Source organism: Talpa europaea (genome assembly GCF_964194135.1).
Source record: "Talpa europaea genome assembly, chromosome: X".
NCBI lineage: Eukaryota > Metazoa > Chordata > Mammalia > Eulipotyphla > Talpidae > Talpa > Talpa europaea.
In genome coordinates, this window is record NC_140081.1 from 4,250,516 (window position 1) to 4,272,183 (window position 21,668).

At 45.4% G+C, this 21,668-nt stretch overlaps 1 protein-coding gene across 3 annotated transcripts in view; it reads left to right on the top strand.

The window, feature by feature from the left end:
* FRMPD4 (FERM and PDZ domain containing 4) overlaps positions 1 to 21,668 on the top strand; it is a gene marked incomplete at both ends in the record, with an annotated part of 645,593 nt that overhangs the window by 163,115 nt on the left and 460,810 nt on the right. For 2 of the 3 annotated variants that reach the window (XM_084258033.1, XM_084258034.1), the window contains one exon: positions 13,761 to 13,801. The exons of the other annotated variant lie outside the window; for it this stretch is intronic. In XM_084258033.1, coding sequence (XP_084114159.1) covers positions 13,761 to 13,801 — 41 coding nt within the window. Of the gene's footprint in view, positions 1 to 13,760; positions 13,802 to 21,668 lie in introns of those variants that run through there. 3 annotated transcript variants of the gene reach the window in all.

Sequence of the window (21,668 nt, forward strand, 5' to 3'; positions counted from 1 at the left end):
CCTTACAGTTCCATCACCTATTGTTGACTGACTGAATTTTCTGTGATTCTGAGTGCAAATTCTCACATGAAAGGATTTGGCTCACCTTTGCTTTGATAATGGTGATTGATCTTAGGCCAAGTGTTCATCCTTGGTCCCCAACACTGTCTGGGGTTGGGAGCAGATGTCATCACAATAAACACTGGTTCCTGCCCTTTCAAGAGATCATTGAATAGTCACACATAGGCCCCTGAACTTCTACTACAAAAAGTTCATGTAGCATATGTACTTGAGAAGCATCGTTGAATAATATAAAGGAAGAAGATTGAAGTTTAATACTCTAGGGCTGTCTCTTTGCCTTCCAATTTTAGTACCTAGTTCACTATGATATAGAAGAGGAATTGTTGATTCAATCTTAAAATTGGCATGTTACTGATGTCATCAATACAAAATGAGGAAAAATTAGGAATTAATCCTTATCACATAGAACATATAGTTTATATCAACCTCATTAGGGAACTACATGCAATTTGGGCCTACAAATTTAAAAGAACATATGGAAGAAATGGAGGGGCTCTATGAAAAGATAAGGAAATAATAAAAGGGAATGAAAATGAAATGAGTTTCAAATTAAAGAAGATGAGAGGCTTATTTAGCCTGGAAAAGAGAAGACAAAGTATGACGTGAGAATTTCCCCAAACATAGGAAAGTGAAATAGGGATATATTGAGCTCCTCTCTATTGCTTTCATATAGTTTGCAACGGAAGATAGGTTTTAATGACAGCACAAACGCAACGTTTCAGATGGTGATGAAATGCGTAGAGAAATTGCTGGGCTCTTTATAGATTATTAGGTGTACAGCTGTAGGAACAGAATGTAGTCTCATAGTCACAGGAGTATAAATTAGAGAACTTCCTTGAGATTGCCTTGAGCTCTCTGAGACCGAGGTCAGTGCTATGATACTTAGTAAATCTGAAAGACAGACGTAAAGAAATTTTGTCATGTTTTCCTTAATTAATATTCCAGATGTGGACAAATGAGGGTACTCTCTAGGGAGCATTTAAAGGTGCGCCAGTAATCACCAACCACTGAGTTTTCTTTAACAGAGAGAATCGTGAACTAAGGGTAAAAGCTAAAATTTCGTCCATAATGATAAGTGGCATTCTGAGTGACTCTGAAAGAAAAGAGAAAGGAGAGAGGCATTACTGAAAATGCTGAAAAGATGACGGAAATTTCAGTTAGAGAAATGAACAGATTTTCTTGTAAGTAGTTTTCGGTGTGAGTCATCTTTCTCCACCCCTCTCCCTCTAGATTGCTCCCCCAAATCATCACAAAATATCTGCCTCTAGTTATTGAATCTCTGTTAGGCTGCAGAGAAAAATGCTAAGTGTAGGTGCACGTTGGGGTTGGGCAAGAGCTGAGGTCACTGTTGGAAGGTGGTTGTACTCCTATTGTCTGTATGGATTAGCCCAGCAGTGGACTAATTCAGTATAGTGTCAGGACCAAGTAAATATTTTGATTGAATAGAAGAAAATCCAAGATTGGGATTCTCAAGAAAGTGACTATAGGACCTTGAGTGAGCACATGAGCTCTTGGTGCCTTAATTCTTCTAATGAAGATAACGTGTCTATCTCATCCTCCTTGGGGTACACTGATGTCTGATTGCTCAAAAGAAAGTGCAGTCCATTAATCCCATAAGTCCCCCATCACCCAGTAGTGAAAACTGAGCAAGCCCTGGGCCCTGCAGTGTGGCCTGCTACTTCTGCTTGAAATGGTTTGGGATCCTGGGGTCCCCAGAACTCATTAGGGGGACTGTAAGGTCAAAATTACTTTTATAATATTACTAAGACTTTGTCTTTTTTCAATCTCACACTTTCATGAATGCCTGGTGGAGTTTTCTGGAGGCTACATGGTGGGTGATATCTCAGCAGATTGAATGCAGAAGCAGTTATGAGAATCCAGCTGTCTTATTTCAGCCAGATCTTAGAGAGATTTGGGAAAATATGAAACTGTGTGCTGCTGCTTTTCCTTTTGGAAGTAGTTACTTTTCTTTAAAAATGTTATTTATATTAACATGTGATGGGTTTATTGTACTGAATTTAAGAATTAATATGTAAACACTTTTTGGTTTAATTTCAATATAGTAAATACCAGTAGATATTTCTCACACAAGCGAAAGACTTTGTGGTCTGAAACTCTTTAGAGTGGAACAGTCTTTTTTTTTTTTTTTTAAGATTCATTCATTTATTTATTTATTTATTTATTTATTTATACAAGCACTGGGTACAGTCAGAAGGGCGGGAGGGTGAGAGAATTCACCAGAGCCAGAGTGGGGAACTGAACAGGCAGACTGATGAAATTCACTGCTGAGGGGAGCAGCGGGCATGGCAGGAGAGGTCTGTCTTGCCATGCAGGACCCTCGCTAGCGGCCGGGGATTGAACAGGTGCTGCAGAAGCTGCGGGCAGCTTTGCAGCCCAGAGCTCAACTGCTGCACCACCAGGGGAGGCCCTAGAGTGGAACAGTCTTAAGACAAACTTTCCACTAGCTACCACTGATAGCCCTTATGACAAGAGTTCAAATGTTCTTAAACTTAAGCCAGCAAACGCCGACACCCTCCCAGAGTGGGGTAGCTGAGAACTGAACAACCTCAGGAGCACAGAAAACTCCCTGCCGCACTGAACTGCCTTGAAGAGTTCAGCGTAGTGGCCCTTCACCATTCCCCATGCTCCCATCCCCCCACTCGCTGCTCTTCCATAGTATTTCACTTTGGCTCACTGAAGAGGATCCTCTCAGGTGACCCCTCCACTGAGTCCAAGGGCACCGCCTCCACCAAGGATGCATGGGAGAATTTACATTGTCCCATGGACCAGTCCACTAATAATTGTAATGACATTTTGTTAGATTACTTCTGGGTGATGGCAGACAGGGCCTCAGTAATAATACCTTGCAAGTGTAACATGTCTGTAATTAGACTGTCCTATAATTAGGGATCTGACAACTTAGCCACAGCTTGTCACTAGCCAGTGACACAGCAGGACACAGGAAGAACCATGGAGAAGGACATCTGTCTGCCATTTGATGGCGAGGATCCCAAGGAAAGCCGGAATGAAGAACATTGTAACAATACTAACAAGTCATAGGGAAGAGATCACATTTCTTGATCAGAGACACAGCTCAGGCTGGGGAGGAAAGGGGCCATCCTCCCGCTCTGCAGGATAGAGTGGGAGGTGGGCTATCACGGCTCACAATGCCAGGTACACGGCTAAAGATGGAGCCTGAATTTTGCTGGTGACTTCAGGATGAAAGCATGAGAGAATTCCCACTTCACATGCAAACTGGACCTATGGCTCAAAAGCAAGCCCGTGAGTGGTTCCACAGTGGCGGGGGGTTGATTTGATTAAATTAAGTCTTCCTAGGGTGCCAGTGAATCCGTCATCTGTCATTCCCCTAAACCTGCTCCCATTGAGTCCTTTGAAGCCTCATCTGGTTCCTTCCTTTCACACCATCTCCCACTCCCAGTAGGCAAGTCTGGCCGCCTTCCCAGCTCCATCCTGTCTCTTCCGACCCCAGCTTGCGTCATTGCGTGCTCTTTTCTTTGGAATGACCACTGCAGATCCCCCCTTTCCAGCTGAGGCTCTCCTGTCCCCCCCCCTTTCCAGCTGAGGCTCTCCTGTCCCCCCCCCCCCAGGCGCTACAGCTTGAGCTCATGTCCCCTGTAACTGGCTGTGCCATCTCTCTTGTGGTTGGTACTGGGGCCCCCGGGCCTGCTGGAATGGAGTCCTTGGCAGGAAATTTAAGACTGGGTTTCAAAATTCTTATGTCCCGTGTGTCTTTAGTTTCTCACTCCACGTGAGACCCCTGGCCAGCATACACTGCTCCTTCGGGTTGTCAGCTCCGTGTTAGACTCTGTCTGGGCTGGTCTTACTGCTCATCTTTTCTGAATTCTCATTCATCCTTGAAGGCCTGACTCAAAAGGCACCCCTTCTTCAGGGAGCTTCTCTGCCTCCCAGCCCAATATGTTCCCCATCAGCATTATCCCCCCTCCCCTCGGTCCACCCTCAAGGGCTGCCTTGGACTCAGCCACTTGTGCTGCGAGAGGGAGCACCGGTGGAGTTGACAGTTCAGTATGTTGGTGATTCGGGTCCGTCTGTTGGAGGGCTGCTGCGTCCGGTTTCTTGCCATGTGATTTCTGGCAAATGACCCCGTACAACCTTAGGGTTACTTACAACTTGCCTGTAATGATTGCTGCCTCATAGGGCTGTAGTAAAGTCTGAAATGGCATGAGCAGAAACCTTTTCTAAACTACGGAGGATGATACCAGCTCATGTATCATAGTATCTGTCTCTCTGTACTCTTGCCATTTATATCTTTTACACTTCTTGTACCTCTTCTACCATAGTATGTAAGAAATTATTTTACTCCATCCTCCCATGATCCCGGTGTAATTTAGGCATGCACTCAGCTCAGGATATGGTTATCATAGGTTTAAGTGAAAAGCAGTTTTTTTCACCTCATAAAATAAGCAATGTGAAGGTCAGCAGCCAAGGTTGGTTCTACAACTCAGTATCTTTCAGGGCCAAACTCCTTCCAGCTGCTTCTCCACTATCTTTAGTATCTTGATGTGTTTCATGCTTGTTATCTAATAGTTGCAAGGTGGTGGCCACAGCTCAAGACATGATGACCTCATTTGAAGATAGGAAGCTCTGTGTGTGTGTGTGTGTGTGTGTACACGTGCACATGTACACATGGCAGCAGGGAGACTGGAGGTGGCCTCCAGATGGCCTGGAAAAGGACTTCATTGCCACATGAATTGGATGGTGGCAGTGTCTGCTTCAGACCCTGAGGACAAGAACCAAGTCTTGTCTACCTTGGTCCCCACTCTGCAGTGCCCACTGGGTAGTGGAGAGCAGGGGTTGATGTGCTGTAAATAGTAATGGAATGAGTTAAAAAGGAAAGTAATAGAGTAACACATGGGTGAGAGTTCAGAAACCTAAAATAACCCGTCACAGCCATTTCTGGATATACATCTTCCTTTAAGCTCACCCTCATAATAGCCTTCAGGACTAGAGCAATTTATCCATCAAGCAAAAGTACTGTTATTCAAAGTGATTTGATTAGTTTTGTCTAGTCAGAGGCTAAGATGTGGGAACATTATGTTAGAAAGACAGCATAAAAGTGAGTCCAGATCCGAGAGTTTTAAAATGTGTCTGAAATATTAAAATATGTCTCAGACAAATATGAGCCTTTATGGTTTTCCCTTCGTACAGTGTTGCATAGAAACTCAAAATATTATTACAAGGTATATCACAGAAAGGATTCGTAGTCTGAAAATTATACACCAGAAGAGTTTTTTTGATGACCTCTTCCCCTTTATCCTTCCATACCTCATCAGACCAGAGGAGATTCAGTGGGAATGCAGTAGTTATAAACCTTGCTACACTGACAGATTTTCCGTATATAATACCAGAGAGAGGGCAGGGATAAATGTGTAAAGGAAATCAGGTGACCTAGTGAGACCTAGTGGAAGGTACTTGTAGCAAATGTGGTTTCTTAACTCGAATAAAGTTCAGATTATAGAGAGATGAACTAATAATTTCCTATTTTCGAGATGTATACATTGACTGGTAAAAGTCTGTGCTCTTGATTTTGTTCCTATAGAACCAAACTTTCTTGATTACAGAATTAACAAAGTTGATATTCCTGAAACATATATCTCTTGACTTTTAGGAATATTCACTTGTAGAGCCACATTGCACGAGAGGCAGGAGGAAATGGTAACATACAAACTTCTTTGAATCCATAAAACTTAGAAGCTTAGAAAAGTTAGGTGATACATCAAGGATCACAGACTGGGGACTACATCTGAGAAGTCCTACTGCTCTGTCTGTTATACTTTCTAATGTCTCATATGGCTTCTTTAATTTTTGAATCTCCTTTAAAATAACTAAAAATGAGTGAAATTTGAATTATATTGGTAGAACTTGAGAGATTTTTAGTCCACAAGTCTTTATGCAAATGCTTCCCTGCTGAGGCTAGACTTATCCCCAAGAACCAGTACTTCTCATAATATAATAACCTCGTACTTTGTAGTAATTATTGTCATCACTTAGCTTTTGTGGTCTCACCTTTTGTTATCATTTAGTGGGGATAATAACAACTTTCTTTTCCAACTTAAAGGGTTACTTCAAGGACTAGCAGACACAAGTATTTAGAAAAATGAAAACTAACAAATGCACAGTATGATTTATCTCCTTATTTAATACTAATAAAAATAATAATCTCAAAATCAACTTGTCTTGCCTTCTGCCTTCTCATCCCACCCCTACCCCAGTACAGTACCAAATCATGCATGCCAATTAAAATGTAAACACCAAGGGCCTCCCCGGTGGCGCAGCAGTTGAGCGCTGGGTTGCGAAGCTGTCCCCAGCCTCTGCAGCGCCGGTTCAATCCCTGGCTGCTCCCCGGCCACCAGAGGAGGCTCCCAGGAGGCTCCCACATGGTGCACAGACCTCTCCTGCCACCCCCTGCTCCCCTCAGCAGTGTGCTTAGGTCCTTCTGCCTGTTCTGCTCCCTGCTCTGGCTCTGGTGAATTCTTTCACCCTCCTGCGCTTCTGACTGTACCCAGTGCTTGTATGTATGTGTGTATGTATGTATGTATGTATGAATGAATGAATAAATAAATAAATAAATCTTTAAAAAAAATGTAAACACCAAAAAGGAAGAAAAGAAAATAAGAATCCTTACCATACAACTCTTACTGGTTTTTATCTTGTTTCTCAAGAATCTCATTGTCATAGATGCCTTTTCCATCTCTGAGAACATTGATCCATTATTCTCTCCTAGAATCCTCTGGAGAAAGGCAATTAATATCTGCACTAAGTTCATCATATTTGGTGTCTCATTGACTTGTCACAACTTCCCTTTGGCTTTTGGCTTGTAGGTCTAATATCTAATGGATGTCCCCTGGGTGTTTTACAGCCATCCAAATTCAACATATTAGACAGTGAATGCATCATCCTTTCCTACAAAACTGATTCTCAGGCACCCCCTGTTACAGGGGGTATTTCCATTGGCCCAGATGTCCACGTTAGACACCTGGGAGAGGTCTCTTACCTCCCCCACCATCCTCCTCCCATATATAATCATATCTGTAATCCTGGTGATTTTATCCCCAACACAATTCTCCATCCCTTTTACTTCTACCCCAGACTCCCTCTATATTCTCCTAACTTATCTTCTTATGTCCATTTTTCTTCCCAGAAGGATCTACTTACTTAAAGTATTCATCTGACCAGATCATCTCCTGCTTCAATTCACTCAAAGATACCCCATCACTGGAACTGTGGTTTTCAAACTGGGTTTATATGGAACTCATGGGCATGACTTAGGTGCCGTGTCAAAAGTGGCCTGCTAGTTGTTGAGTGTAGAGGCAGTGGAGCTGCAGGAAGACAAGTTGGTAGGCCTTTGCCACTATCCAGAAGGGAGATGGTAGCTTGAACATAGGTAGTTGTGGTAGAGTCAGTGAGATGTGTAAGTAGTGTGGATCCATTTTGAAGGTAGAACTGAAAATTTTGATGATTGGTTCACAGTGAGATTTCAGAGTTAAAAGTAAGTCAAAGATGGTGCCTAGATTTTGGAATGAAGCAGCTAGCAGGATGGAGTTGACATTCGTTGAAATGGAAAAGACTGTAAGGAGGAGCCTTTTCTCTGGGAATTAGCTTTAGGATATGTTGGGTTCAAGGTGCCCACTGGACATTAGATGGAGATGTTAAGTAGACAGTCTGGATTTGAGGGGTCCAGAGATGTAAATGTTGGCATTCCCAGCATATATATATATATATATATATATATATATATATATATATATATATATATATATATAGTGTTAAACATCACAAAATGCAAGCAGGCCACCTGGGAAATAAACAGATACTCAAAGAGTATGCCTAGGACTGAATCCTGAGACATCCAGTGTTTAGAGTTTTGGCAAGATGAGGCACAGTGATGGAAGAGTAAAATCGAAGATACTGAAAAGGAGCAAGCAGCAAGGAAGGAAGCCAGGAAAATGTTCTGTTTTCAAGGCCAAAGGAAGAAAAGGTTTTAAGGTTAAGTACAAGAAGGACCAAGTTAAGCACTATAAGGACCATGACATTGGTCATTGGATTTAGCCACATAGATATCCCCGGCTAAGACTGACAAATAGTTTCAATGGTGAGGTGATTATAAGGGTGGTGAGAAAACATGCATGGAGTAGACTCAAGATTGAATGAATAAGAACAAATAGAGACAACTCTTGGGAGAAATTTTACTCTACAGACAAGTTGAAGAATGGGACTCAGCTGAAGTAAGATGGGGGTAGGGGTTAAGATTTTTTTGGAAGATAGGATAAAGAGCAGCATGTTTGAATGCACATGGGAATGATCCAGGAGTCCAGGACAAAACACTGTTGGAGGAGAGAGGGCTAATGCTGGAGTCAGGGCCTTGAGCATTGAGCAGGCCAGCGAGGCTCAGCCCACCCATCAAGGGGTCAGCCTCGGGAGCTTGAGAATTCACTGAGGGAATGGAGGGAAGGCAGAGCGCATGGGCACAGAGGCAGGGAAAACCTTCTGGCTTTTATGTGTTCACTACTAAGTGAAGGGAACCAGGGTCTTCTTTCTGTATAGAATAAATCAGTGAATTACCCTTGATCCCCCCTTTCCTTAGCTCCCACTTCCAATCCATGAGCAAATCCTGTTCAAAACATAACCTGAGCCTGGCTGCATTTCCCCACATCCTCGTCATGTTGCTTTTTGAGCCACAGCCATCTCTGGCCTGGATGATTGTGGCAGGCTCCTGAATTGTCTCCCTGCCTCTGTACTCACTTCCCTCGAGAATGGTCATTCCAATTATAGATCTGATTTTGCTACTCCCATGACATTGGCCCTCCTGTGTGTCCCCACCCCACAGGAAAAGGCAGAGGGCTTACTGTGCCCCCATGATCATGCCCCTGGCTCTCACTCTGCAAATCTACCCACTCTCACTCCACTGAACACAATACCCATCAGATCCACCAGCTACCTTCTGATTCTTCAAACATAGAGCAGTTGTTCCTGGCTAAGGGGCTCCGTTTCTGTTTGTCCTTGCTGGTCCTTCTTCGTGGGATGCATGCCCATGTGCACGTTGAGTGTTCCTCATATCTCAAATTAAATGTCACCTCCTTAGAGAGCTCTTCCTTGATCATTGGATCTTCAAAAGTCATCATCACTTACTTTCAATTGAAATGACTTATTCTCTGCCCATTCATCATGTGCTTTTTTCTTATTTATGTTATTTTCTTATTTTGCTGCTTATTGTATATTTTCCCTATTAAGATGTAAAATCTGTGAGAACAGAAACATGTTGCTGCCTGATGTAGTCTCCAGTGTCTGGGGTCATTGGATAAATGCCTCGAATATTTGTTGAATTAATGTATACCTTGCTTTTATTGACGTACTTCTGTCTTCAAGACTGTGACCAGATGGTCAAGATGCCCTGGTGCAACTGACAAATGCATGGGGCTCTGTCTACTGTAATTTTCAGCAAGGAACCCTCAGCTGCCATCCTGTATGGAACATCTGGTCAAATAGCAGATCCCTGACACCAGTTTGAGAGAAGCCTTAACAGTGATGCAGAAATCTCTCCCTTTTCCCCCCACAAAAGTCTCCACCAATCATAAACTGCACTACTCTGCAGGGCTTTAGTGACTGACCAGGCAACAATGATATTAATTTTTAGGCAAACACTTTGATTAATCAAAGCAAATGCTTTGATTAGAGGCTGAAACTTCCTAACAGCACTACAGTGGCTCAAGAAAATCTTTCTGGAGTTAATATCCATGTGCCTCAATTCATACACACACAACTCAGAATTGGTTTCCCTTCAAGAACTCATTCTCGGTGAGGTATCATTTCCATTTTATAGGTGGGAAAACTGAGTCTCAGGGAAGTTAAATGACTTGCTCGGGAGCTGATGCCCTTGAGTCTGTTATTCATGAGCACATTCAATAGTGTTTGAAAGTGTGTTTGGTTTTAAGAAATGACCAAATGTCACTTGGATTCAGGTAAAGCAAATTAAATAGGTTCTCAGGGCTGTGTAATACAGTTTCCAATGAGTAAATCTCTACAAGATCTAGAAGGGGCCTTAGAGATTATCTGGGCTGAAGATAAAACTTCAGAAAATTACATATGTGCTCAAATGTCACTCATTGGTTTTTGTTTGTTTTAGGCAGATCCATTTCATGCTAAACAAAGAAACCTATCCCAACCTTTGCCACACACACCTCTCAGAGAGAGGGAACAGAGCTGAAAGACCAGCTACTCAAATTTTTGCTTATCTGCCAAGAGGGCTTAAAGGTATAAACTGGCCATGTTAACATGTTTCAAGGGAACAGACTCCCTTGCATTTTTATATTAATGAAAAACAAAGGAGGAGGGGGAGAATCTCTTTGCTTTAGAAAAAGGTATCAGCCCATTAGAAAACACACTAGATAATTAATATGCCAGAGGATAATATAAAGTCCTAGAGAAGCTAGTCATTTCCCCTGGTGGCTGTTAGGCTGTGGAGAGTCAGCATCTGCACCATTCATAACCGTAGCTCACAAATTGGCACAGATTGAAGCCCAACAGCAGGCCGTTCCAGGTAGACCAGATGTCTTAAAGGGAGACTGTCTCTGTACAAGTAAACACAATGCCTATTTCCCGTCAGTTTCACTGTTGAATAACTAGCTATTTATGTGCTATCTGGAGTCATTCTTGATTAATAGGGTTATCTTTTTATAAAGGGCATCCTGACTATTCTATTGTCAGAAGGAAGCAAATTTTCACAACACATTATCCAAAGACATTGCTTTATCTCCCTTTCTCATTCAAGAGCTGGCCTTGTGCTACCAGATGTAGACTCCTGATGAAGGAGGGTATTGGTAGTCCCACTCTTGGAGACAGGGAGAAAGGGAGAAGGGTAATGAGAGGGCCTTCATTGCCATCATTAGGAATCCAAAAGAGGGTGAGGGATGCTGGGAGCGGAAGAGTGGTGGGGAGGGGACCAGACAGGAAGCAGTATCCAGCTTTGGCTTGGCTGCGAATCTCATGAGCATAAAATTCATTCATTCAACAAATATTTATTAAAGTCCTTCTCCAGCCAGGAAACTGTTGTAGGCATTTGGAATCCATTGGTGGACAAAACAAAACAAAACAAAAATCCCTGCCTCGGTGGAGCTTTGATTCCAGCAAGAGAATCAGACAGGAAACAAGAAACAAGAGACATAAAAATAAATTATATAATGCTCTGGTGGGTTGATAAGTGCTATGGAAACAAGAAAAAAAAAAGGCAGTTAATGGGACCTCGGAGTCCAGGGTGTGGGGCCTTGGAATTTTAAATAGGCTTTTCAGAGATAGCTTTTTGGAAGTGATATTTGTGCAGACTCGATGGGCAGCTGGCCATGATGATATGTGAAGGAAGAGCTTTCAGGTTGAGGGAAGAACCATTGCAAAGAGCCAAGTTAGGAGGATAGCTGCAGAATAGGAAGAGCAGCAAGGCGGTGTCACCAGGACTCAGTGGGGGTCTTGCAAATGAGTGGAGAGGGACAGGGAGACACAAAAGAGGAGCTCAGACAGCTCAAGGGCCAGGCTTTTTGTACTTGCTGGTCATGGGGGGGGGGGTGCAGCTTTAGCTCTAGGAGAGTGGAGAGAGTGTGGAGTCTGAATCTGAGCCGTGTTGAAAACACATCTCTTTGTCTGCTACACTGACAGTCGACTATGGCATAAAAATACAAGATTGTTCATTTGAAAACATGTTGCCTTACTTTATGACAGGATGGCTGTGAGACTCAAATGTGAAAATGCTTTAAAAATTACCAAGCACAAGATAGATCCAAACTATAATTTTTCACACACACACAAATTGGGGGGGGGTTTAAAAGCCAAGGCCCCTCTTGTCTTGTCTGATCCATGAGTAGTACCCCCATTCATGAAATTAAACTGGTCTATCTATAGGAAGTTAAAGGGAAATTGATTCCATTTTTTTGAATAATGTCATTTTATGCCTGTGTTTCAAATCATTTAGATTTTTCAGACTGCTCCTGATTTCATGTTTAATTTCAGCAAGAATGCCTTAAAAAAGTGGAAGTACTAGGCTTGAATATTAGAGACTTTAAATACAGCAACAGATCAGGCTAGGAGCTGAAGTCTGGGAACTTTAAACCTATTTCCTTTCCCCTAATCCCCTCGGAGCTAGAAGCGCACTGGCCACATCCTCCAACATTGCCTGGGAGGGGGGCATTTCTCTTCCGCGGTTCCCTGCCATCAGGTGAAAGCTTCTGGGTGGGAGAACACACACTTTGTGCAGCCGTCTGACCTTCAGAGAGTCTGGGGAGAAATTTTAAAGGATTTGGGAGAAGAGGCCTTGAGAGTCCAAGAGAAATAACAAGCAAAGGGGTCGAAAGCCCCCTGCACCTCCCAGGAGACACCGAGTTAATGAGGAGGGGTGGCTCTCCGGGGTAGTGATGTGAAAGAGAAGGCGAGGAGTTCTAAATGGCTGCAACTTGGAGTTTACTCTGTCTCAGGTGAGTGTTTATGTGTCTGTGTTTTTGTTTTGTGAGCAAGGATTTTTTTTAATTTTTTTCCTCCTTCACCCACCGCTCAATTCGAGCAAGCAGCTGGCTCTCCCCGCTGGTCCCCCATTCTCTCCGGCTCTCTGCCTGTAGCTGCAATCCCGTCCTGACCAGCGTCTGCGCCTCTGGCTCCCGGGACCCTCGTCTCTCCAGCCCTCTCTAGGAAGAAGCAGCTGCGGCCCCTCACCCACCAATGCCGCGGGTGGTTTCTTGTTTCTCCTACTCGCCCACCGCGCTGCCCAGCGGCGCACCTTCCCGGCCAGCCCAGCTGTCACGTCCTGCTCCAGCGGTTGGGGGAGGCAGTGGAAACTCTGCGCTCTCCAAATCCTGCCCGCTCCGCCAGGCGTCTTCCTTCCCTTCCCCTGCCTTGGAGGAGAGATCCAGCCTCGTCTTCCCTGCCCCTTCCAGATCGCTAGTTTTGTTTACAGCACATACCAAGGCTTCGGGCAACCTGCGGCGGCCGCGCTCGCCCTCGCTGTGGGGAAGCAGGGAGTAGCGTTCCCGGTCCCCGTGTGCCCTGGACTGTTAGATCGGATCTGGAGGCACAAGCGGCGGGTGACAGCAGAGCCCCCTCCCTCGCGGGTGGGGGTGGGGAGAGGAGCAGGGACTCGGCTCAGGCAAGGAGGCAGGGAGGCAGCTGCAGTGCCGCGAGGGGTGCGTGCGCGTGTGCCAAGCTCGCCCGCCGCCTCCCGGCTCAGTCTGCGCTCCTCCGCGTGTGGGGCAGCGGGGCCGGAGGACCAGGAGGATCAGGAGCAGGAGCGGCGCCCCTCGCTGGGGCCTCTTCTCCCCAAGGCGCTCCGGCAGTTCCCGGGGGCCGGGGGCCCGGGGCGCGCCAGGCGGGGCGCACGACCCGGGGCCGTGCTCGCAGCCCCCGCCCCTGCCACCCAGTCCGGCCCCCTCTCGGTTGAGTTTTCCGGAGCGGGCGCCCATCCCCGGTCCTGCTCGGGATGCACAAGCAGCTCGCGGCCGGAGGGGGGTAGCAGCCGCCGCCTCCAGGTGCGGTCTCTCCCGGGCCGCCACCGCCACCCGCCATCGCCACCACTCGAGCCCCGGGGCGCGCTGAGGTCCCGGCCAGCCATGGGGCTGCCCGGGCTGCCGTTACTGGCCTGAGAAGGGGCGACGGAGACGCCGCACTCGGGGCCCCCCGCCGCCTGCATGGATGTCTTCAGCTTTGTGAAGATTGCAAAGCTCTCGAGGTAGGGGCTGCGCCGCTTCCCTGGCACCCAGGGCCGCCGCCGCGGGCAACTTGGTGCTTTATTTTCCAGGAGGCTCAAGGAGAAGCAGGAGCTGAAGCGCTCAGCCGGGCTTGAGATGGGACGGAAACGCGGGGGTCAGGGGCTGCCGCCGCCAACTTCTTTCCCCCAGCCGCCGGGGCTTGTGCCTTCCGCGAGTGTAGACCGCACACGCCGACACACGCCCTCATGCACACACCAACATTCACGACAGTTTGTTTTCCCGTAGGAAAAGCCCCGCGCCGCTTGGGCTCACATGTGCGATTCGGGCTGAGAAGATGGTTGTAGTCGCTGCCGCCGGGAAAGTGCTTCCAGCGGGGATTTCCTCCCAGAGCAACAGGGACCGAAAGTGGCCCCCTGCCCCCCCTCCCTAAATTAGACCTTCCCACCCCCCAGAAGTCAGGCTGGCGGTTGGCCCAAGCCGCGAGCTCATGTCGGAGGCATGGAGGCAGAAGCCCTTAGCCTTTCTCCCGGTGACTGTGGCCCTAAACCTTGGGAGGTTGAGAAATGTGTTCTCCAAGTGGCCATGTTGGTGAAACCAAAGAAAAATAATTAATTCGGGCAGCTTTCTGGGGCAGGGCTGAGAGAGGAGGAACATTTCCACTTCGCCGCTGCCTAGGTGTTACCTGGTCAGAGCCTTCCGGTCTCCTGCCCTGCGCAGGCTTGCAGAGTCTCCCCTCCAGGACGTGAGGTCTGTGGCACGAGTGGGGAAGAGCCTGGGGTGAGAAGTGTTGCGGGAGCAGACCTCACCTTCCTGGGAGGGCCAGCCTGCTGCCCCAGCCCTGCACCTGCAGGTGGATGACAGTAGCGCTTGCCAGGACCCTTCTGGGTCTCCTGCATCCTTGAGTCAGAGTGGGCTGTGCAGATTACATCAGCCTCAGTGAGCCCGAGTCTGAAAGGTTGGCCTTACTAACCGACATTCGGGCCATTTCCGAAACGTCGGGTTGGGATGTTGCCATTGCAGTGTGTGCCTCTGCAACAGCCACAGGTCTTTATTTGTTCTTCTGGCCCGTCTCCACTGTCCCTCGCTTTTCACATGAGGCCGTCTGAATGTCGTAAGCAGATTTCCCCCAGGGAGAGGGCCCCGACTTGGTCTGGGAAGCCGTGAGGTAGACGCTTGGTGGGGAAACTGTCTGTGGAACAGGACGCGAAGAGGTGTTGCTCGGCAGATCAGAAGGGAGAGGGATGTCCGGCCGCAAACCGCTTTCGGGCCGCTGCCACCAAGGGCCCGGCCTCACCCCTCTGCCCTGGTAACTTCCTGCATCTTCTGCCCCAGGCTGGCTCACAAAGAGCTGTCAGATAATGAAGCAGGGGTGGGAGGAAAACTATGGGCGACTGTTTAGAACAACAGCAGTGCCCTCTGTGATGGGCAGAGAGGCTGCCGAAGGCAAAGAGAGGTTCAACCAAGAGTTTAGTTTACAGTAACCGAGATGTTTTTCGGTGGCCTCAGATGCCAAAAAGCAATAAAATTAATGGAACATCTAGAGCCCGATTTGGTCCTTAAGCCTTGGAGCTGGGGAAAGGACCGTTCTGTGTGTCAGTGAAAAGATGTTTTCTACTCATTTGACTAAATCCTGGGACGCCTTCATGATATTCACAAATCTGAGCTCTTGCAAAAGTAGCCAGGCTGTGGGGGACTCGTATCTTATTTTAAAGACAGGCTAAAATTTAGTAAATGAGTGTGATTTTCACTTTCTATCCTTAATGTGATCCAAATAGAGTCTTTTTCTAAAGAGAGAAGTGGCACATGTTCTGAGCTTATGTGCTGATTAAGAAATCTCCCAGCCACAGGAATTCTTCTTGTTCTCGGTGTCAGCTCGATGGTGGCCCCCAAGCTGAACCAGAAATGCCTCAGAGGGTCACGAGCACGCGGAAACACATGTTTACAGATGTTTGTTTCTGCCCTTGAAGGAATAAAGTCTTATGTGTGTGTGTGTGTGTTTTAAACTCTTACAGAAATCAAGTTCTTTTCTCAAAGGTGGAGTATGAAAGTGCTTACACTGCAGGATTTTCCCGATTTCAGGATGGATAATCTTCCTAAAGGATTTAGCATCTATGTGGTTACTTGAATGCTTAAAATTCTCTCGGTTTAGAAGTGAACGCTCATAGTTACCCCAGGCCTCAGCCTTGCCTCTGGTTCCTAATGAGTCGAACTTGAGTTTCTAAATGTTAATTCAGAAAGCACCTGCTATAGAAAGCATACTTGATATTTGCTAAATGTCCTATCTGTGAGTAAAGAGACTGGTAATTACAGAGAATTCCAAGAGAATAGTAATCCGCACTGGAATTAATAAAAGCCTGTTTTGACTTTTCAAAGTACCTACATTTAACCATTTGTTCCCAGAACCTGTGCACCTTTAATCATGTGAAAAAATCGGGATTCACTTCGCCCCTCAAGAACCCATTGCTGTCTTATCACCGTTTTAAAAAATGCTGCCAGGCATTGGAATAGCTGGCAAGTTGCGACCCTTTCACATCATCTCTTAGAGCTGTGCCCCTTGCTTGCATGCACCGTGGGTGACACAGAGCGTCACACTTCTGGCTGAAGATGTTTTTTCTTGTTCTTCTAATTTTGTGGTTATTAAACTGCTTGATAGTTTACATGCAATTTTACTTCTCTGTTGCCTTGGTAACAGTTATATATCATTTTCCATCCTTGTAGATGAGAGCATTACAGACGATTGCCTTATCAACCAGTAATAGTATAAAAATAGGCATATATTTTTTATTGTTACTGCTCTTTGTATCGACTATTTCACTTGTAAAGCAGATGCACTCTTTCAGATGTTTATAGAAGAATGCAGTTCAGTAGAAAAACATACGATTATGTCCCCTTTGCCTGAGGGAAGTGATTTTAAACCCCAAATTCATAGGGGTGTTATTAAACTGAGTGACGCCTTCATGGATTGAGTAGCCTGACTTCGGTTCTTTTCTTAAAGCAAAAAGGCACACTTGGAGATAATGACTGGATCCCAATTATTAATATGTAGATGATTTCTTGTATTAGTAGGTAAATTTAGGGGCTGCTGTGTTTTACATCGTCTTGTAGTTGCACAAGGTATTTTCTGGCATAGAACAGTGCTAATATCTCTATAATAAAGTATGCTATATTTGTAGATTAGCCTCAGATTTTTATGTAAACCCTGTTAGAGACTCCTGCTGCATTTCTATTATTTACCTTTACCATATTCAGAATTTAATATTTCCTAGGGAAAAGGGAAGTTAAAGAAGCAAATGCAAAAGGTCAGATTTTTCCCTTTCTCTTCTCTTTTTACCCGAGTAATTGTATTAATCTTGTTGAGAAGAGTGAGTTCTGGAGGCTACCACCAAAAAACTCCCAAAGACCCTGGATTTGAATTTTATTAAAAATGCTACCTGCTCATCATCTGAGTCCTTTCTGACTTCTGCTGATTTTCTTGGCTGTCAGGAGGTGAAATGATGAACAGTTTCATAACAGAACTAGATTCCTGTTTTAGGAATATTTAATTCTAGTTTCCCAGGGGTTGCTAGTTACAGCTGCGAAAGTCTAGTCACTCGCTGTTCCGGGGTGGGAAGATGTCTAGTTCAGACTATGTACCATCCATTTCAGGGACACCACCCCTCCCCGTCTCTGTGTGCAAGTGAATTTCATCTTCTTGCTATCCAAATTGATAAAGATTGGCAGCTGCAGTGAAACTTACTTGTACTTTAAATGCATGACCTGGAAATTCTTACTTTCTGCTTATGGACCCTTCCAGATGTTCATTTTCTGTTTACAAACACACACACACACACATCAATGATATTACTTTGTCATTCCATTTAGAGTTTGCCATGGAATTATGGCTATGAGAGAATATGCTTTATTGGTGAACTAGAAACTTATCTTTAAGCAACGGACTTAAAATGACTGCTTCTATATTTGACACAATAAGGAAAATTGAGAAGCCTTCTTTGAGTTGTTGAAAATACAGTCTCGAAATCTAACACCCTTACGAACAAATGATCTTGAACTTTGAAAACTAATCATAGGAAGGAAAGAAAATTATAAATAGATTATACCAGGGTTTGGCAAACTATGGTCTGTGGGACAAATCTGGCTCACTCACTGTTTTAGTATAGCTTGTGTGCTAAGAATGGGCTTTCAAATGTTTTCCAAAAATGTTTTCCAAAAAATCAAAAGAAGATGATCATGGAATTAAAATGTCAGTGTTCATAAAGTTTTATTGAACACAACTATTCTGATGCATTTACATACTATTTATGGCGGCGTTTGCTCTCTAGTCGCAAAACGGCCACTGGTTCAGGCAGGAAGGACAGATTTTATGCGGTAGCATACTATTGCAATAGGGAAAAGAAGCTGCCGTGAAGTCAATATGTCTTTGCTTTATAGGGGGGACTGGGTGTTTTAATGGGAGAAAGAGGAAATGGGGAATTGAACTGGGACCCATCAGAGACAGAAAAGTGAAAAATTACAAGTCAAGAAGGGGGGCTTGGTCCGTGTGAAACCCATCTGTGTTTGTTAACTGACGCACACCTAAGTTAGGCTCCCACCTTCCCACAGAAGCTGGAGTCAGGCGCTCTGTCTTTAAGTGTTGGCCAGAACAAAGAGTCCATTCTTTTGGCAGCCTCGCGTTCTCTCAGGCAGGAGCTTTAATGGGGGCTGGAGTCATCCTAGAGATGTGGTCTTGAGCCATTAGAGACTTAAAAAAAGTTAGTATTTGTTCAGGTCTTGACAGGCCAAGGCTGAGGGCTGGTCGAGGAAGTGCTGAGAGAGTCTGGCTGGAGTTTGGTCAAGGACAGAAAACGTGTTGCACGTTAAATTTAGCATGTTAAGTACATGAATTTCCTAAGGGACATTCACAACTACTGTAGGCCTTATCTTTATTTAAACTTCTCATCTCGGAATACTTCTCTGAACTGCTGGATACTGGCTGCTAGAAGTGAACACAATTGCCGGGCTGGCATTTATGGTACTGGGCCAGTTGCCTGCTTTCTCTTTGGTTGCCAGGTTGACCTACTTCCTTTGAGCTGGAGAGTTACTTTTCAGAGTGATGCTTGCCTTCCATAGGCCTTTAAACTTCCGGTTTAACATGCATGAGAAAGGGATGGGCAGGAATACTGGTTTGGCCTCCACCCACATGTGCTGTGAACTGATAAACTAATCCTCGGGAGAATGCCTGGTGTTTCCTCACAGCACACAGAGCTGTCCCCTCCTAATAGCTGGTGACCTTCATTAATCTCTTTCCAAATGGAAAGAAAACTAGATAAGTAGATTTAGTTGGAGGCAGAGACCTGGAGGTAGGTTGTATTCATTTGGAGTTAAGTTTAACCCAACCGCTTAATGATTTGAGTGAGAGCAGTGTCATGGAAAACTGTGGACAACCTTTAGTTCTTCACAGCAAGGACCTATCAAGAGCTTATGTGCTGCCTTGGCGTCCAAGCAAGTTAGGCCATTATGTGCTTCAGCTGCGAAAATTGTCTTGCAATCTGAGCCTTAGTTTTAGATAACAAAGTTAACATTCCCCTTTTTTCCTGGCACAGTGCTGAGAAGGGATTCCTGCCTGAACTTTAGAAACATATTTTCAAGTATGGTTTATAGTATTTGGCATGTGATAAATGCTCTCTACTAATACATAGTAAATCAAATCACAACAATCCATTCTAATACTTTGTGCAAATAAATGATCATAATTTGTTTAGCTGAACAATTAGCATGATTAGTAACTCGGGAATCAAGGAGTATACAACTTAAAAAATACAGCCTGCCTTAGCTCTAGGTCTCAGAGAATCAACTTTTGTTTCTGCTTTCACATTTGTAGCATTTTTTCTCTTACTGATGGTTTAAAAAGTCATCAACTTGGACTTGTAAGAAATCTGTGAGTTACCGCTATAATCTCAACAAACAAAATTACAATTATGCTAAAATGGGCTGTTATACATATCAGTAAGTTTTTATTTTTGGAAGTCCTTTTTGAATGATAGGAAAATTCTATCTTTTTTTATGAAAGAAATGTTTCTCAAGTTTGAAAAGGAAAGGCAATTGCCCTATAATTATAATATACTATAGAGTTTTCATTTTTATTTTGGTTGTTTTTCATATGTTTCATAAATTGCGTGAGATTTGCTTAATTGAAAATAAGGACTTGATAATTATCTAACACAGATGAGTTTTAGAGAAAATAACAGACCAAAGTTCATAAAATTAATGCAAAAATCCACCCAACAAATGAGTATATTTATATCCCGGAACTGAGCATATTTATATATGTAGCTGGCGCCAATACCCTCTGAGGAAGGGCACTGTGGTGGAGAACGTGCAGTCACCTGGCTAATTGGAGGCTGTTGCCTGGCGTCTGCCCTGGATGGCACCGCTACCCAGGCTTTTACAGTGGCCCCAGCAGCGGGGTTCAGGGAGCTCGTCTCTGGTGAAACGCAGCCCCAGCCACCAGTCCTCAGCATGGGGCGAGGGTGACCTGCAGCACGGGTCCATGTGGGGGATGCCTGGGTCAGCCTAGTCACCAGGCTCGCGCGTGTCTGGCTCACGCGGCCGTGAGAGTGGTGATTCAGGGCCTTGCAACCTCTGTGGCCAGTGGCTGGGTTAGCGCACCACTGCCACCTGGTTTGTTTAATTGTTTCTTTAACTTTCATTTTTATTTGCTTATTTTATAATAGCTTTCCTGCCAGCTTTTGGAAATAAAGTTTCGTTGGAACATAGCCAGGCCCATTTGTTTATGTTCATCTGTGGCTGCTTTTGGCAGAGCTGAGTAGTTGTGACAGAGACCTGGGGACTCACAAGGCCTAAAATCTCCACTCCACCCTGGATGGTCTTTTGCTGCTCTTCCTGGCACCCTCGGCCCAGTACTCACATTCCCCTTAGAGGAAGAGCTGTGCCTTGGGGTCCTCCTGCTTTTCTGGGAGGGAGCCCTGCTGCGGGCACCTCCTGGGGTCTTTGCCTCTTAGCACTTACTACCACCTGCAGACTAAGTAGAAGCTTTGTAATGCGCAGAGGGGAGCCTTCCCACCTGCCTCCTTGCTCCCTGCTGACCTTGGGGCCAAATCTGCATTCTTTGCCTCCAACCCTTGGGGTTGGCCCCTTTTCCTTTGAGTGCCCTATGAATGGACACTTGTCTCCTTCCCAGCCCTAACTTCCCTCAACCCCCAGATGCACACAGGCACTCTCCTACCTCTAACTCCATGGAATTTTTTGAAACCCCAAATGGTGTCACCCTCTGAGCTTTCGTATAGACGCTTCCTTTTGTCTGGGCCTTCTCGTTTGTCACCTGCAAAGCTGGTATTTGTCTTTCATGCTTCAAGTTTTATTTATTATTTTTTGTGTGTGGGACCCTCGCTGGCGGCTGGGGAACGAACTGGCATTGCAGAGGCTGCGGGCAGCCTCGCAGCCCAGCGCTCAACCGCTGCGCCACCAGGGGAGGCCCTCATGCTTCAAGTATTAACCTAAGCTTGTTCCGTGTAGCCTTCAATCCTGGGTTCATGTCTAGACTAGCATCTTTTGTTAGTGAAGATCATTGAACTGCTTTAATGGATTAACCCAGTCTTTGTGGTGGCTTATTTCTTGTGGCGGTCACTTGGAGTGCCAGGCAGATGGTCTTGATGGAGGGGGGTGCTCAGCTACACATTCTTCCCAGGACCTGGAAGACGGAGGTGCTCTTAACTTCAGTGTGAGATTCAGGGAGCCCTGCCCATCCGTGCTCACTGACTGATGAGGGGAGCGAAGTGGCAGAAGGAGAAATGGGAGGAGCTTTTCAGGGCCATGCCTGGATTGGAAGCACATCAAGTCCATCCTTCTACCCATGCTCCAGCACCCAGAATCCTGGCCCTGGCTAGCTCC